Raw genomic sequence first — 17,101 nt, forward strand, 5'->3', positions numbered from 1 at the left:
AGATGGGCATGATAAAGGACCAAAATGGCAGAGACCTAACAGAGGCAGAAGAGATTAAGAAGAGATGGCAAAACTACACAGAAGAACTATACAAGAATGAGCTTAACATCCCAGATAACCACAATGAGATGGTCACTGACCTCGAACCAGACATCCTAGAATGTGAAGTGAAATGGGCCTTAGAAAATCTGAGCAACAACAAAGCTAGTGGAGGTGACAGTATTCCAGCTGAGCTATTCAAAATCTTAAAAGACGATGCAGTAAAAGTGCTACACTCAATTTGCCAGCAAATTTGGAAAACTCAACAGTGGCCACAGGATTGGAAAAGGTCAGTTTACATTCCAATTCCAAAGAAAGGCAATGCCAAAGAATGTTCAAACTATCGCACCATTGCACTCATTTCACATGCTAGTAAAGTTATGCTTAAAATCCTACAAGCTAGACTCCAGCAGTATGTGGATCGAGAACTACCAGAAGTACAGGCAGGATTTCGAAGAGGCAGAGGAACTAGAGATCAAATTGCCAACATACGCTGGATCATGGAGAAAGCTAGGGAGTTCCAGAAAAACATCTACTTCTGCTTCATTGACTATGCAAAAGCCTTTGATTGTGTGGATCACAACAAATTGTGGCAAGTCCTTAAAGAGATGGGAGTACCAGACCATCTCATTTGTCTCTTGAGAAACCTATATGCGGGTCAAGAAGCAACAGTGAGAACCAAACACGGAACCACTGATTGGTTCAAAATTGGAAAAGGAGTCCGGCAAGGCTGTATACTGTCGCCCTGCCTATTTAACTTATATGCAGAGCACATCATGAGAAAGGCAGGGCTAGATGAATCAAAAGTTGGAATTAAGATTGCCGGGAGAAATATCAACAACCTAAGATATGCAGATGATACCACTCTAATGGCAGAAAGTGAAGAGGAACTAAAGAGCCTCTTGATGCGGGTGAAGAAGGAGAGTGCAAAAGTTGGCTTGAAACTCAACATTAAGAAAACCAAAATCATGGCATCCGGCCCTCTCAATTCCTGGCAAATAGATGGGGAAGAAATGGAGGTAGTGACAGATTTTATTTTTCTGGGCTCCAAGATCACCTCAGATGGGGACTGCAGCCAAGAAATTAAAAGACGCTTGCTCCTGGGGAGGAAAGCTATGGCAAATCTAGACAGCATTCTAAAAAGCAGAGACATCACCCTGCCAACAAAAGTGCGTATAGTCCAGGCCATGGTTTTCCCAGTTGCAATGTATGGCTGTGAAAGTTGGACCATAAGAAAGGCTGAGCGCCAAAGAATTGAGGCCTTTGAACTATGGTGCTGGAGAAGACTCCTGCGAGTCCCTTGGACTGCAAGGCGTTCAAACCGGTCAGTCCTAGAAGAGATCAACCCCGACTGCTCTTTAGAAGGCCAGATCCTGAAGTTGAAACTCAAATACTTTGGCCACCTAATGAGAAGGAAGGACTCACTGGAGAAGGGCCTAATGCTGGGAAAGATTGAGGGCAATAGAAGAAGGGGACGACAGAGAATGAGATGGCTGGATGGAGTCACTGAAGCAGTAGGTGTGAATTTAAATGGACTCCAGAAGATGGTAGAGGACAGGAAGACCTGGAGGAACATTGTCCATGGGGTCGCGACGGGTCAGACACGACTTCGCAATTAACAACAACACGTGTATACACGCACGCATACATTCTTGCCCCCAAAGTTTGTTTGCAATTAATTAACAAAATATATTTGTATTTTTCCTTTACTGTTTAAAAAATATTATAACCCATTAAGCCAGCATGGTTTTGTCACAAATAGATTATGTCAAACAAATCTTATTGCATTCTTTGACCAGGTGACAAAATTAGTGGACCAGAGGAATGCTGTGGATATAATTTACTTAGACTTCAGTAAGGCATTTGATAAAGCCTACTACTTGATAAGATAGAAAAATGTAGGTTAGACAGCATCACCACCAGATGGATTCGTAACTGGCTGACCAACTGTACTCAACATGTAGTCCTCAATGGAACTGCACCTACATGGAGGGAAGTATGCAGTGGAGTACCCCAAGGTTCTGTTCTGGGCCCAGTGTTCTTCAACATCTTCATCAATGATTTGGATAAGGGGATAGATGGGGAACTCATCAAATTTGCAGATGACATCAAGCTGACAGGAATAGCCAACACTCCAGAAGATAGGCTTGAGATACAGAAGGATCTTGACAGACTTGAACATTGGGCGTTATCTAAGAAAATGAAATTCAGTGGTGAACAAAGTAAGGTTCTACATTTAGGTAAGAAAAACCAAACGCACAAGTACAGTGTAGCTGGTACCTCGCTCAATAATAGTAACTGTGAGAGGATCATGGAGTCCTAGTGGACAATCACTTAAATATGTGCTACAGCTGCCAAAAAAGCCAACACAGTTCTAGCCTGCATTATCAGAAGGATAAAGTCAAAATTGCATGAAGCATTAATACCATTTTATAATGCCTTGGTAAGGCCACACTTGGAATATTGCATCCAGTTTTGGTCACCAGAATGTAAAAAAGATGTTGAGAAAGAGTGCAGAGAAGAGCAAGGAAGATGATTAGGGTTAAAGCTGATTAGGCTAAAACATATAAAAAATGATTGCTGGAATTGGGTATATCAAGTTTAATGAAAGAAGGACTAGGGGTGACAGGATAACAATACTCCAATATCTGAGGGTTGCCACAAAGAACAGGGAGTCAACCTATTCTTCAAAGCACCTGAAAGCAGGGCAAGAGCCAATGGATGGAAACTAATCAAGGAGAGAAGCAACCTAGAACTAAGGAGAAATTTTCTGACAATTAGAACAATTAATCAGTGGAACAACCTGCCTCCAGAGGTTATGAATGCTCCAACACTGGAAGTTTTTAAGAAGAGATTGGACAACCATTTGTTTGAAATGCTATAGGATTTCTTGCCTGAGCAGGGGGTTGGACTAGAAGACTTCCAAGTCCCTTCCAACTCTGTTATTCTGAACTAGAGGAATCTGAATTTAGGATCTCATAACCTTATCTAGTTTACACAAAATGCCTTTTAAAGAATGAGAACTCAAAACAAATTAACCACTAATCAAATTAATAAATAAAATGAATATTTATGCCTCCTTTTTTGCTCTTTGGGAAAAACTTCAGATAAAAATATAAGAAATAATTATGCATTTTAAACACCCAAAAGTATATGTCAGTTTTCAATTTTTGTTGGGAATATACTGCACATTTTTCAGGTACCAACCATGTTATAATTGCTAGCTTTCACCAACCAGGAGGGACACAGATCTAGTTGACAGCTAGTTAGTTAGAGATGCTTTATCCAGTTATCTTGAAACAGTTGGATCCTATCAGACTTGATGAAGTGGACAGGGTGCTCAGTGCTGTCAGCACAATCACCTGTCAATTAGATCCCTGTCACTCCTAGATGGGGAAAGCCTCCTGGATGGAGACATCTAGGTGGGTTCAGGCAGTGATAAATGCACTATTGCAAGAGGGATGTTCCTGGGACCTTAGTCACTTTGTTCAGGTAGTCTGCATTCATGCAGGTTAAAGGCATGGATTCATCCCTGTTACCTTTACATTACCAGAAATTTCTTAAATGCCTGAGATAATGACTTTTCTCCATTTACAGTTGTCCCAGGAGTCCAGTATAGATTTCAAAAATTATTCTCTAGTACTCAACTCCTCTTCATTTGTGTCAAATAAGAGGAGGTTCACACCCATGCTGAAGTTATCTGGTTTGCTGCTGCTCACACCGCCATGTCTTCACAGAATATCTCCTGTGAATGGCAAGTTGTTATTTAGAAGTAAAATATACAACCCCACTTTTTTTTAGAATGCCAGTAAATGGAAAGAAAATCCTACAAATCATCCTTGTGATTGTGTAGTCTAGCTTTTACTGACATTAATGCCACAAAGTTCTGGATAGAATTTGATCTCTGTATGCAATTAAGCCCATTGCTGAATTGTACAGTTTTGCCACTAACTATTTAAAAAGTATAGAAAGCCTGAAACTAAACAACAATAAGCCCCTCCTGAAAGCCCTAACCTTTGTTAAACAAGACAAATACCATTTCCCCACTTTTATCTATTTTCTTGTGCTACAGAACTTTCCATTGATCTCTTTATCTTCTAGACATTTAATTTTCTGGGAATTGTCTATCTTTCTTAGTAGACACCAAAATCCCTATGGTTGAAAAGTTTCCTTTATGAAAAATGGATGGCCTTGAGTGCCAAAGATTTGCCATATGAAGGGCAGATCTCATTTTTCTTTCTGAAAAGTGCAAAAAGGAATAATAATTTATTTTAATGGTCAGCAAACCTAGACTTCCTAAAACTGAAGGTTTCTACATTTGAAACTCAGAACTTTCCTTCCCAGATGAGCTTTGTAACTTATCACAACTTTGGTTTGTTTCAAGAATCATTAATTTTAGCTTCTTATTCTATGTAGGCTTTTCTGAAACAGAATTTTGGACTTGTGGATCAGGATCAGGCTTTTCTCTTTACTAGTTTTCTTCCATTCTCTTGCAAACTGTGATCACCATGTATGGTGAGTAAGTAAAGCTGACTTCCCTCCATACCAGATCAGATTCTGAAGAGGAAAGAGAAGGGTAGAAGAATCTGTTTTCATCTGCATCTTTTTAAAGCAGCGATTCTCAACCTGTGGGTTGCGACCCCATTTAACGGGGGTAGCCAAACAATGCAGTCCGCCATTTTTTCCCCCTTTCCTTAGCTGTGCTACTCCCTCTTATTCTATTGGCTTTTGAAAGCCAATAAAATAGACTGTATTCAAGAGACTTTATTCTATTGGCATTTGAAAGCCAATAGAATCTATTGGCTTTCGAAAGCCAATAGAATAGACTCTCTTGAATAGAGTCTAATTCTATTGGCTTTCAAAAGCCAATAGGAATTGTCCAGGCTGTCTCGGCCTGCTGAGCCCGCCAAAAGTCCCACTCTGCAAACGGTACTACAAGTTGTCTGCAGCTAAGGCGAGCTTTCTGGATGTTTCCACCCCTCCCTGCTGAGCAACTACTAAATGTATGTAAAAGAGGGCCAGGGGTGGGAGGTGGGAGGCCGGCGGGTGCAGGGACGGTTGCTGGTGTGCATGGGACCCGGCAGGTGGCTTACCTCCCTTGGGCTGGGCCAGCTGGTGGTCTAGCTGGTGGTCGGCCTGCACTGTCACTGCCGCTTGCCAGCTACGCCTTGGCCAGCGCAGGGGGTGGCACCACGCATGCACGGCGCTCCCGGGCCAAGGCGGTTGCTGGGCAATGGCCTGCGTGCACCCTCAGCCTGCCCAGCATGTGCTTCCCACCCACAAGGAAATAGAGGTAGTCCTTGACTTACGACCACATGGTTGGGGGTCGCGGCATTAGGAAAGTTAAGAATCACTATTTTAAAGGGCCGTGTCATATTAAGGGCTCTCCTATTCTTCCCCTTCCTCCTTGGATACTCATCAGAATACTTATCACTTAACCCTCTCTGAAATGACAAATAGAAGATTGTTCAATCATTATTATCAGGAAGTTTCTTACTCTTTTTATTTGCAAGGTTTGTAACACTTAATTTAAATGTAGTATCAAATGTTTAAAATCTTCAAACAGAAAGTGGTAGGCTTTTTGTTAATGTATCCGCAGGAGCGGTATTTCAGATTTAAATACATGTCCTGTAATATATGGGTTATTATTAGTGACTTAGAATAATGTTGCTGAAATATCATAATTCTGTAAATGGTTAGTATGTATTGCTCTTTAGGAGCAATGTGATGTCCTTCTTTGGAAGGATTTGGTGACTTGAAGACTTCTGTTTATCCACTTATCGATGAAACAGATCTCAGAGGAACTTGCTTTTGTTTGCATTGCAAATCATACTGAAGAAAGCCATAAAAATGTTGGTCTCTCTGATTAGAAAAAGCTTAAGATGACAGGCGGTATTTAATTATGCTTCCTTTTCCAAATGCTCTTAATTTTTTTCCTTTAAAAAATACAGTATTCTTATTATGATGGAAACTGCTGATGTCAGGAAACAACTCCTGATTTATGATGGGTGGAATTTATATTTATGGATCACCCAACATTTCAAAAATGATTGCCTAAAAGAAAATATATTCTTTCAAATGCTACAGTGTCCAACTAAGATTAACAAACAAACCTACATGGACATTGTAAAAATAAATCCATGAAAAATAAAAATAATGCTGAAATAATTGTCAACAAAGTAAAATACACTTGTTAATAATTGTAATACATTGACTTCCGGTGGATTTTGCGTGCGTGATGGCGGCTACTTTGTAGCCGTCCTCCTGGGTAAGTGTAAGAACCGCTATGAACAGCAGATATCAGCTGTTCAGCGGTTCAAAATCCCCCTCCCGGGCAAAGGGGGGGGGTAGAGAGTGTCTGAATAGTGGTAGAGCCTCTTTCGCACCCCCCAAGTTTTTTTTTTTGGGGGGGTGAAAGGAGTGCTCCCACGGAGTTCAGACTTGTCTCCGCTTCCCAGCTGTTTTTGTCCTCAGGGACAAAACGAGCCGCCGCAAACACCTCCGTGCTTAAAGAGAACTGGTGAGTTTTTTTTTTTTTAAATGGACAGAGCTGAGTAGAGGATTTAGTTTTTGCTTTCTTTGACTTATTTGGATTTTAAGTTTTAAGATTTGTTTCTATTTTTATTCTCTCTTTTTATTTTTTTTCTTTGTTGAAAGGGAAAGTAAAATGGCGATCGGCAAACTCCTCGGTGTTTTTTTTTCTGGAAGTTAGAATGCTGACCGGCAGGCTTTTTGGTGTTTTTCTTTCTTTCCTTTCCCTTTCTCTTTTTATTTCCTTATGATTGGAATGGTTGTTTTTGGTATCTCTAAGTATTTTTTTTGGAACGGACTTTTTTTATTTAATTATTTTTTTTTTCCCCTTCTCCCTTTTTTTTTCCTTTGAACTCCCTTTTTTTTTTTATTGTAATGACCCTTTTTTGAAGGACTTTTTTTCTGTTTAATTTTTTGTAATTTTTAAGAAGGAGTAAAACTTTTTTTTAATTCTTTTTCTCTTCCTTTTTTTCCCTTTTTTCTTTTTATTATAATGACCTTCTTTGGAGGGAGTTATATTTTTGAAGGAATTTTTATAATTGCTTAAGAAGGACTAAAGGTTTTTCTTTAAGATGGCTCCAAAGCGTCCAGGGATTTCTACAGCTTCTAAATCAACAGTTTCACCCTCTTCTGGGGGTCAGCTAATAACTATGAAGGATTTGCAAGACATGATGGGAGATGTTATAATTCAAATTAGGGCAGAAATGAAAAAGATTTTAGAGGAAAACAATAAGATCTTGAGACAAGATTTTGTTTTGGCTTTAGAAGGTGTTGCTTCTGTTCTTGAAAAGGTGAACTCCCATGTGGAAGAGGTAGCTGAAAAAGTGGACATAATGGAGGGGAAAATTGAAAGTATGGAAAAAGAAATGGAAAATGAGATTCTTATGCTTCAATATGGACAAATGGAATATGCCTTAAGAATTAGAGGCCTGGGAGAGTCTTTGCAAGGAGATCTGAAGGAGATGGTTGCAAAGGACTTTGCATTGATTTTGAATAAAGAAAAAGAGGGAATACTTAATGAAATTGAAAAATTATTTAGGGTTAACTCTGTGGTGGCAGCACAGAAGAATCTGCCAAGAGATGTGGTAATTTACTTTGGTAAAAGATCTTTACGCAATGAAATTGTGCAAGCCTATTATAAGAAGAGATTTCAAATTGCTTCACAAGATGTTATAATTTTTAAAGAGATCCCATCTAAAATTTTAAGAAGAAGAAAGGAGTTTGCTTTTTTAGCAAATGAACTTAAAAAGAGAAAAATTTCATTCAGATGGGATGTTCCGATTGGAATGGTGGTGAATTACCTGGGGACATGTTATAGACTTAATACTGTTTCTCAAGCAAAAGATTTTTATACTTCGGTCCTGGGGGTATGTGCATCGCCATCAATTAAGTTTAAAGCTTTGGAAGAAAAGAATGTAGAATCACAGTTTGAAGAGCCTATATTTATGAAAACTGGAGAATCTTTGTGTGAGAGGCCTCAACAAGTCCAGGTTGAGGAGCAGAAGACAACTTGTGCAGTATATAATCCCAAAGAAAAGCAGCAACAGAAGAAGGTTAAGGAAGTTTCATATTTAGTGGTTTCTGAATCTCTGGGAGATGTTAGACCTACAAAGTCTTTGGAGCAATCTTTAAGGGTGGAATTGTTGCCTGAAATGGAAACTGGGAAATCTCAGTCTGAGGGGCATCAACAAGAGAGGAACGGGCAGAGGATAACTTGTACAACTTACAATTGTAAAGATCAATACAAGGAGGAATTTAAGGAACCCTTATTGGCTTCGGAGTCGATGGGAGATTCAGGAATTTTGGAGCAGTCTCCTAAGGCAGAACTTGCAGCATTTCTTACGAGTTTGATACAAGAATGGAGAAGGGAAATGGAAGAATGGAAGAATGGAGAATGGAAAAAACTGGAATGTGAATAATTAATAATACTAATATAATTGAGATTGATAAGGATGTAGTTTTTTACGGATGGAATTAGTTATTGGTGAAGATTGAAATGTTTAATGTGTTTATTAACTTTGTTGTTTTAAGTTTTGAACCTTTAATGATAATATTGTTTAAATTTGTGTTTTGAAGGGATTATAATTTGCTTATTTTAGTGAGTGGATTCTAATATTTTAAATTTTAAAAATTTGTGGTTTTGGAGGGAGTTTATATAGAGTGATGATTGTATTTAGATTTGTTTAGGATTTAAAAGTGTTTTTAGTTTTTAAATATTATTATTAATATTTTTAAGACAAAATAATTTGTTTAATTAAATGTGCTTAGATTTGTTTAGGACTTATAGGTTTTTTAAGTTTTTGTTTTTTTTTTTTTTTTTTTTCTTTTTGGATAGGAGAGAAGATTATGAAGATTGAAGGAAATATGTACTTACTTTAAGTTCTTTAAGAGTATTTAGCTTTAATGGTATAACAAAGATTTGTATGTTTATTTTTTCGTTTTAGGATAAAGAAAGAGGGAGAAATTAGATTTTATATTATAGATATAGATATTCAAAGAAAGTAATGTTTAAATTTGTGTTTTTGGAGGGAGCTTATATAGAATGATGATTGTATTTAAATTTGTTTAGGTTTTAAAAGTGTTTTAAGTTTTCTTTTTTTTTTTTTTAATTAAGCCTGTACTCAGCTCTGGGAAGTCCAGGGGAGGGTTTGGGAGGTTGGGAAGGGGGGGGGTGAGGTAGGGGGGGGTATGGGAAGGGGATTTGTTTTTGTAAAATGTAAAAATTTTCAATAAAAAAAAAAAAAAAAAAATAATTGTAATACATTCATCTATTCTACAAAATAGAACTGAATGAGATGGAGAAATAATATCTAGTGAAATACTTCTGTCTGTATAATTTTAATGTGCTAGCTAGAATTTTAAAAAAATCCCCCTTACACAAAATTGTTTATCTAGTAAAGTAATTGATGAACAATTCTAGGGATTTCCAGGGGTTTCACCATATTCAGTTGGAATTTTAAACTTTCTATAAAGTTTAAAAGAACATGGAACTTCTTTTGTCATATACATCTAAATCAGCTTTATAAGGGTTAAATTTAGGAATAAGCAAATTTTGTTTTGTTTGCATATTACTGTAATGCAAAATCACTCAATTAGTATTTTCAAAGATCATGCAATTGGCATGAAATTTTGGCAGTTATTTATTTTTTGAAATAATTGTTTGAAATAAAAAATATATGTACAAAACTGCATGCACTGAAAAATACATAAAGTGTTTAGCCATGTGCTGACAGACAAGCATATATTTATCTGAAATTGTATAGGTTGTCTGCTTGAGCAGGGGGTTGGACTAGAAGACCTCCAAGGTCCCTTCCAACTCTGTTATTCTGTTATATAGAAATGTATGCTTGATTAATGCCCACACATTTTAAAAATAAAATGTGCTTTACAAATAGGGAAAAGTGGAAAGATTAAAAAGAAAATTAGGCTGATGCATCCTTTAGTCAATTTCCAAAATAATTTGTCAACCAGCAAATTTTGTTCAATTGTATGTTAAAGTGTACTAGAGAGTGTATTAGAAGGTATAGATATTGAATTTTACTAATAGAAAATCTATAGATTGTTGGCATCTGAAAATATTATTTAGATCAGAGGGAAGAAGTACTATCTTACTGTTATGTTAGATGCCCTACAAACCAAGATTTCTGTATGCAATATGCTTTCTGTCTTTCTTGACTTTATATCTTCGTGATATAGTGCAGCATAGACAGACTTAAAATATGAGGCAATGCTATTACACTTTGTGGATTACCTGAATATAACAAATTGATTCAAAGCAATTTGTTGTGATTGGATTAATGCCAAATGGATTGATTTCATCAGAATGTGTAATGCATCAGAGTAATATACTGAGGTTGAATTAACAAAACCCAAATATGTCTAAGTTTGTTTCATTCACATATAGTGAATAAATCATTCCAAACTATTTGATAGGCTATTAAGGATTGTCTATTAGGCAGATCTTAATTGCCTCTGTATTGTTTTCTACATTCTTCTTTAAAGGTATTTCCAAGGTTAAACTCCAGTTGAAGTTCCTGAGAACAATGACTTTTATTGTGAGAAGAAAAGATGTGTAGTACATATTCCAGGTGCCAAATTATAAACATACATTGATTTCCCTTATATTTCTGAAATAACTCCTTTAGAAATAGCTCCTTTCAAGGTATAGTTTTTATGTTATATCACCTCCAGGGATCTTCGATGCAGTAATGCACTTACTTTGTTGCAAGCTAATCCGAGTAATTCATTGGTTATTTTGCAGAAGCAGGAATAGCATCATGATCTCCATTAACATTCAGAGTTAACTTGACTCAAACATTTTTGTTTCAAATGCTGGAAAAATAACAAAATGGTGCATCTATGATTTTTAAAAAGCACAACAAATGTAATTAGCTCAGGAAAAGAAAGATAATACTTTAGAAAAAAAGTCTGCTGGTCTTTAAACCTGCAAGAACTTTGAAAAACCTGCGTGCAGGAATATCTCTATAAACTTACTTAAATATCTGGATCGGTAGAACTGGTAGCTAATTTTTGTTGCCCAGGCCCAGAATGGACTTCCGGAAGCGGCATTCACGCAGAGGACGGGTTGTTCACATATTTGAATCCCACCACTGCTACAAGGGATTTAAATCAGCCTTGGCTGAACCTGCAGGTACAGTGTGTGCATACTGATGCTTTGTCTCTATGTGTGCATGCATGTAGGGGCAGGAATTTCTAAAACTGGCTCAGAATCAAGCTGGTATGAACATAAGACAGGACAGGAACTTAAACACTAAGCACCTTAAGACACAATTATCTCCCATGCAGACTACTATAGCACACTCTATGTTGGGATGTAAGTTCAACATTCACTTTTCCTCCAGAAAAAAGCTCTGGGGATATTAGCAACTCATTCAGTCCTGCTACAGGACTTGAAACCCACTACTCACATTGCCACATTCTTCTTTATGAGCCTGGGTGGGTTTTAGATTCTCTGGATGAATCCCCCTCCCTCAATCCCACCAACACTGGATATATTTCTTGCAATCCTTTCTTTGATTACTATTCTTCAGTTTGCCAGGGGAGCTTAAGCTAGCCCCATCCTTTTCTCCTCCTATTGATAGGCAAATGTACTTTGTCTTATTTTATTTATGCATTTTCTTTTTATTCCAGCAAACCTTTGGCAGATAAGCAAGTTGGCTGCTAAGTTAGTTTAGCTTTTAGTTGGGCAAGCAAAGTGAGTTGTTACTGCACTCTTTTTAATCTTATTACAATAGCCACCTTGAGGGCCGTTCTTTGTTAGAACTTTGGAATAAATGTTCAACAAATATGTACAGGTCTCTTTTGTTTATTGCATATTTATAAGCCTGTTATATTTTAAATCTGACTTTCCTCCAAGAGGTTTGGGTTAGCGTACGTGCTTTGCCAAGAAAAATAACAACCAGTTCCATTTCCAAGAAGGACAAGAATCCAAGTTAGATATTCCATCCATTATATAAAACGGCTTTTTAGATTCCCCTAACATTTAGGGCGGATAGATGTCCTTCTGTTTTACTGTAATTTATTTGCATTTCTACTGTGCATTATCTTTCAGACTCAGAGCAGAAGGTGAGATTTGCTGCCCAATAAATATGTTCAGGATAGCACAACTGAGGAGGGGGGCTTACTAGTATGAAAAGCTAAATTAAAGCTCCTGCAAAACTTTATTATTCAAAAATAATTACAATCGAATAGAAACACCACTTTTAGTTAATAAAGGCCCTTTCTTAAACATATCTAAATCCTTAGTTTCAATATTGCATCACGTACAGGAAACTTGGGGGGGAAACTCTACAACCCAAAATACTCTAGGTAAACTTAAATGGGGAGGTCTGAGAGACCTCAATGTGATTGGAGGATACTTTTAAATGTGACGTATTTAAGACTTTTTAAATCATATACCTGTCAACGTTTAGTCTGTTCTTTTAACCACAGGAAAAATGTAATGAAGAAAGCAGAGGGTGTCTTTGAGAATGTGTCTGAAGAGGGCAAGTTGAAAGAGGACATAAATCAAATATATTATAGCTGTGCATCAATAAAAGAGTTATTCTGAAATGTTGCAGCCAAAATCAAAAGCTTTCTAGAATCCCATGAATTAGAGTGGTTAATGTAGTTGTGGCCAAAATGTTATGCCGAGGCACTCGTTTCATTAAAATAGCAGTCTGGCAGTCAACCAAGAAGAGCAAGAACTAGTTTTGGACAAGCTTTAGAGACGTTTAGCATGAGGACCACTATTAAATTTATTCATGATCACAATGATAGCCCTTGACTAGGCTCTTGACTAATGCAATTTTTGTCTATGACAAAAGGTATTTTTTTAAAGTAGTTTAAATGTTTTACTTTGAAAGTACTGCAGTTGTTGTTTTTTTCTTTCTCTCTCTCTCTCTCTCTCTCAATGAAGGATGCCGATGGTAGAAAGCCAAGGATCAGAGAAATGGGCTACATTCCACCCTCAGAGCTATACAGGTAGTCCTTGACTTTGCGACCACAGTTGAGGCCAATGTTTCTGTTGCTAAGTGAGAAAAGTGTGAAAGTGTGAAAAATGGTCATAAGTCCCCTTTTTCAGTGCCTTTGTAATGTCAAATGGTCACTAAACGAACTTGTCATGGTTCCGACAGACAGAGACGAATAAAGCAGAACTCAGAGGCTTGCAAATTTCTCAAAGAATATGTTTATTAGTTACAAAGTATTGGCACATCAAAAGCGAAACCAAGTCTGGAGACAAACGTAACAATTCCCCAATACAAAGTTTAAAAATCCCACCCCTAAAACTATGTAAGCAACTACATTCCCCAATACATCTTCTTGGTGGGCTTTTTACACAATGCCCAGCCTGCAGTCTTAGGAGCAGCCGGTGACCTTGGTTCCCATGGGACAAAAGATTATTTTGATTAGCGAAGCACCTGGGCAACCCCCTCTCCATTCTATGTGGCAACCGAAAATGAGTAGGAAAAATGGCTGCAGCCATGCTCATTTGTAGGGTTGACAAGTTGAGGACTACCTGGTACTCTTTCACAAAGACAGACTCGGATTTCCAATTTCCTAAAAAGTGGTTTGAATCTCAGTGCTTTCCCCTCCATTACCAGCAAGTCCCTTTGTGATTATCAGCAGCCATGTTAATTGATGCCCTAATGTATCTGAAAACTCATCCTCTCTAAGTTTGAAATCCTTTGGCTGGGACATCGGGAGAATTGGACTTTTGGCATATCTGAATAGCATTAGGTTGCAGAAGGTTGTTCATTTATAAAATCTTGTATTGGGATATGGACTGGAGATAATTCAACCATTCTGAAATCTGTGGATATTTCAAGAATGGTTACTTTTAGAAGACAAAATAGGACACATTTTAAAGAGACAAAAACAACTGCAATGCACACAATATGTGGATGTTTAGAATCATTAATTGTTTAGCAAGCTAGGTTCATGTTTAAGTATCTGATATAAATAAAAAATAGAATATGTCAGTGCTGCGTTAAAAGAAATCTGGTGCTTTGCCTTCAGTTGAACAAGTTAATATTTCTAGTTAGAAAATAAAAAATTCAAAGATAAATGCTGTTAGTGAAATATTTATAATGATGTCAGATTTCCTCTCTGAAATAATTTGCCTGAGAGCTATAATTAAAGTTCCCCAAGGATTGTTAAGGATAAGTGATGTATTTCCCAATTGTCCTTTTTCATTATTAGGATGTCCAGCCAAAAATGTAAACAGAATTGGCCAAAAACTGCTTACAAGAATTTCAATGTAGAAGCGTTCCAGCTACTTCAAGACCACAGGTGTCCATAATATATCAGCCAGAGACGATGTTAGTGTTTGGCAATCTTCACTACTCATTAGCTCGCTGTTTTATAAAAGTTTTAGGAATCAGTAAGGTGACATTGAAATCTTATGACACTGGAAGTGCATAAAAAATAAGAAAAACCTTAGTCTCTTTTTTTTATTTCAACATTCTTTCATCAACTGTATCCAGGAAATGTATCCAAAAGTAGCAGACACACATTCTGCAGGGACATAACTCAGCTACAGAACTATTGATTAATAGAAGTCTAAGGAAACTCTAGCATGTGAAAGATCAGGAAATGTTGTCTTTTGGGATCTTTTCCTTTAATTCAGTTATGCTGTATGCAGTCCCAGGAAAGGAGTAATTAATAATGGAGAGGGAAACAAATAATTGAACTCATAAGTCTTCCATGACGGCAACAAGAACCTGATGACTATAAGAATTCACAGGAAAAAAAAGCATTTTCAGTACCTTGTACAGCTCAACAGTTTTATTAGATTTAGACATTGAGAGTTTGCAGTTGGAAGGATGATTAGCAACATACCACTGTCCCAATCTCTAATCACGGGGGCTCCTCTGATTTCATGAGTCACTTGCTAATACCTGGCCTGCAACAGAAACTTCAACTGGTATATTGAAAGCCCACAAGCAACAGGCTAGTTCAGAAGAGACCACACAAATGGTCCCCTTTGGTATGTAGAATGTGAATCTATCAGTGGTCAAGGAACAAAAATGGAGAAAGGTGGAGCAGAGAGTAAGCAGATGTGGGAGGATAAGACTCTGTTTCCAGTGACCTGCCAGCAACTTTTAGCAAACTGCTTTCTTTGGCTGAAGTTGACACAGTCACATTAGTAGTGCTGAAGGACAAATCTATTCGCTGCTCAGTTGGTTTCTGCAATGAACCTATGGAGTCTTTCAATCAAACAGCCAAACCTCTTGGGATCCTTGGTTTACTACTTAGGATGCTGATGTCTGAAATACAGTATTGAATATCCCTTTTCTAATCATTGTTAGACAATCTTGCTTACAGTCTTTGTGGCAGCCCTATTTTTTATTATGTCTTCCCACATGCAAATGGATTGGGGACTTTATCTCGGTCCCATTCAACTGAGAAATTGAAACTAGACTGTTTTTATAGTCAACTACAATTTTTTTTGAAAGGTCACCTGCATAAAAGATTACAAATATTTTCCTCATCTGTGATATAATATGAGCTGCGGTGTAGTTCTGATGATTTTCTATCTGTTAATCTCATTGAGAGGTTATGATTTAATGATTCTTTTGCCCTGATTCAGATAGAAACAAGGAAAAATGCATTTATAAAATGGTGCTGCAGTCTAAGTGATCCTATGAAATATATCAATTGTTCATCCCCCTCAAGTGAAGATTGACCTCAAGTGACTACATGAACATACATTGTTTTCTTGACAATTGATATGGAAGTTGATGCCACTGCCTTCTTAATGGATTTTTTTTACTTACTTACTATACCAATCTATAGCCTGGGGATTTTGTAGTGGTTTTCCATCTAATTGCTAACAATGTCCCCCTTTCCTTAGTTTTTTAAGATCAGTTTTCCTAATATTTGCAAGCTGATTCTTACATTTTTCCCCCCAAAACCAATAAAGAGCCATTATTCATTTTTATTAACATCATTACAAAACCTTCTTTATCTCTCTCAGTAAAAATGACATTTCTCTGATCTTACTATAAGATATTTAGTTATAGGAAAATGATGGTTCATATTGCAGTCCATTAATCAGATGGAAAAAAAATAAAAGCGTATCTTGTACTGCTTACATTTCAAGATTGGGGGGAAAAGGTAATAGTGGTCATTGTATATATTTTCTGTTAACTATCTTAATATAGTATAATAGTTCCAGGATCTGTTTTCTTAAAAAGTCATTCCAGAAAGTTATCTGTTCAATGAGTTATTATTATTGTTTTGCAGAAAAAAAGCAATCTGAACATCTTAAATTGCCCACATACATTGTTCTAAAATGTTTTCAGAGTCCAGACATCTCCCTTTTCAAAGTGTTAATTATATAGTTTAGCCCCTTTCTTTGTATTTGGGTTCTTACATCCTTCCATGTAATTACCACTTTTATTATTTAGGAAAGAGAGAAATACTTTTAGCATGAGTGCAACCTATACATTACTAACTGCACTGTTCTACATCATCTCTCCTATATGCTCTGCTACATTTCTTTAACCCCCAGAGGTTGCAGACATTTAGGAAACAGAGATCCCAAATGTGTGATGATCATAAGAGAAATGTTAATTGTCAGCATAAATTTATTCAATCACAGATGCCATGGAAATTGAAATTTGGTCGTAATAGTTTAGATAAGGGTCTTTTTGGCAGTTAAAATATGATGTTTGGCAGTCTGTTAAGTGTCTAATATTCCAGCTGGTGTTTGTGAAAGGACAATTACCCATCAGGATTTGAAAGAAGGAGCTGTATTATGCACTTGCAATAACCAAGCCCATTTTGTAAAACTGTACCATGACAGGTGTCAAAGTTGTTGCCATTAATTAAATGGCAATTTAATTCTAAAACCATTAAAATAAATGCACTGCCTGTCTGCTACTGTTGAAATTAGTCAACTGAAAGAGTTGACAAGGCAATTGCCAAAGTGTGTACCTAAAAATCATTTCCAGCAATCTGGAAGGCTTTGATTGTGTTACTTTCAAGCACATTTCACACTGAAGTAGAATGCTTTTTTTTTTTTAAG

At 37.0% G+C, this 17,101-nt stretch overlaps 1 protein-coding gene across 2 annotated transcripts in view; it reads left to right on the top strand.

Annotated features, from left to right (window-relative positions):
* The window catches only part of ERC2 (ELKS/RAB6-interacting/CAST family member 2), a 386,048-nt gene that overhangs the window by 321,353 nt on the left and 47,594 nt on the right, over positions 1-17,101 (top strand). Inside the window, exon 15 of one of the 2 annotated variants that reach the window (XM_039349748.1) lies at positions 4,456-4,709. The exons of the other annotated variant lie outside the window; for it this stretch is intronic. Coding sequence (XP_039205682.1) covers positions 4,456-4,542 — 87 coding nt within the window. The 3' untranslated portion in view covers positions 4,543-4,709. Of the gene's footprint in view, positions 1-4,455; positions 4,710-17,101 lie in introns of those variants that run through there. 2 annotated transcript variants of the gene reach the window in all.

The sequence above is a fragment of the Crotalus tigris genome, unplaced genomic scaffold (genome assembly GCF_016545835.1).
Source record: "Crotalus tigris isolate CLP2741 ecotype Arizona unplaced genomic scaffold, ASM1654583v1 scf7180000017567.3851432, whole genome shotgun sequence".
Classification (NCBI taxonomy): domain Eukaryota; kingdom Metazoa; phylum Chordata; class Lepidosauria; order Squamata; family Viperidae; genus Crotalus; species Crotalus tigris.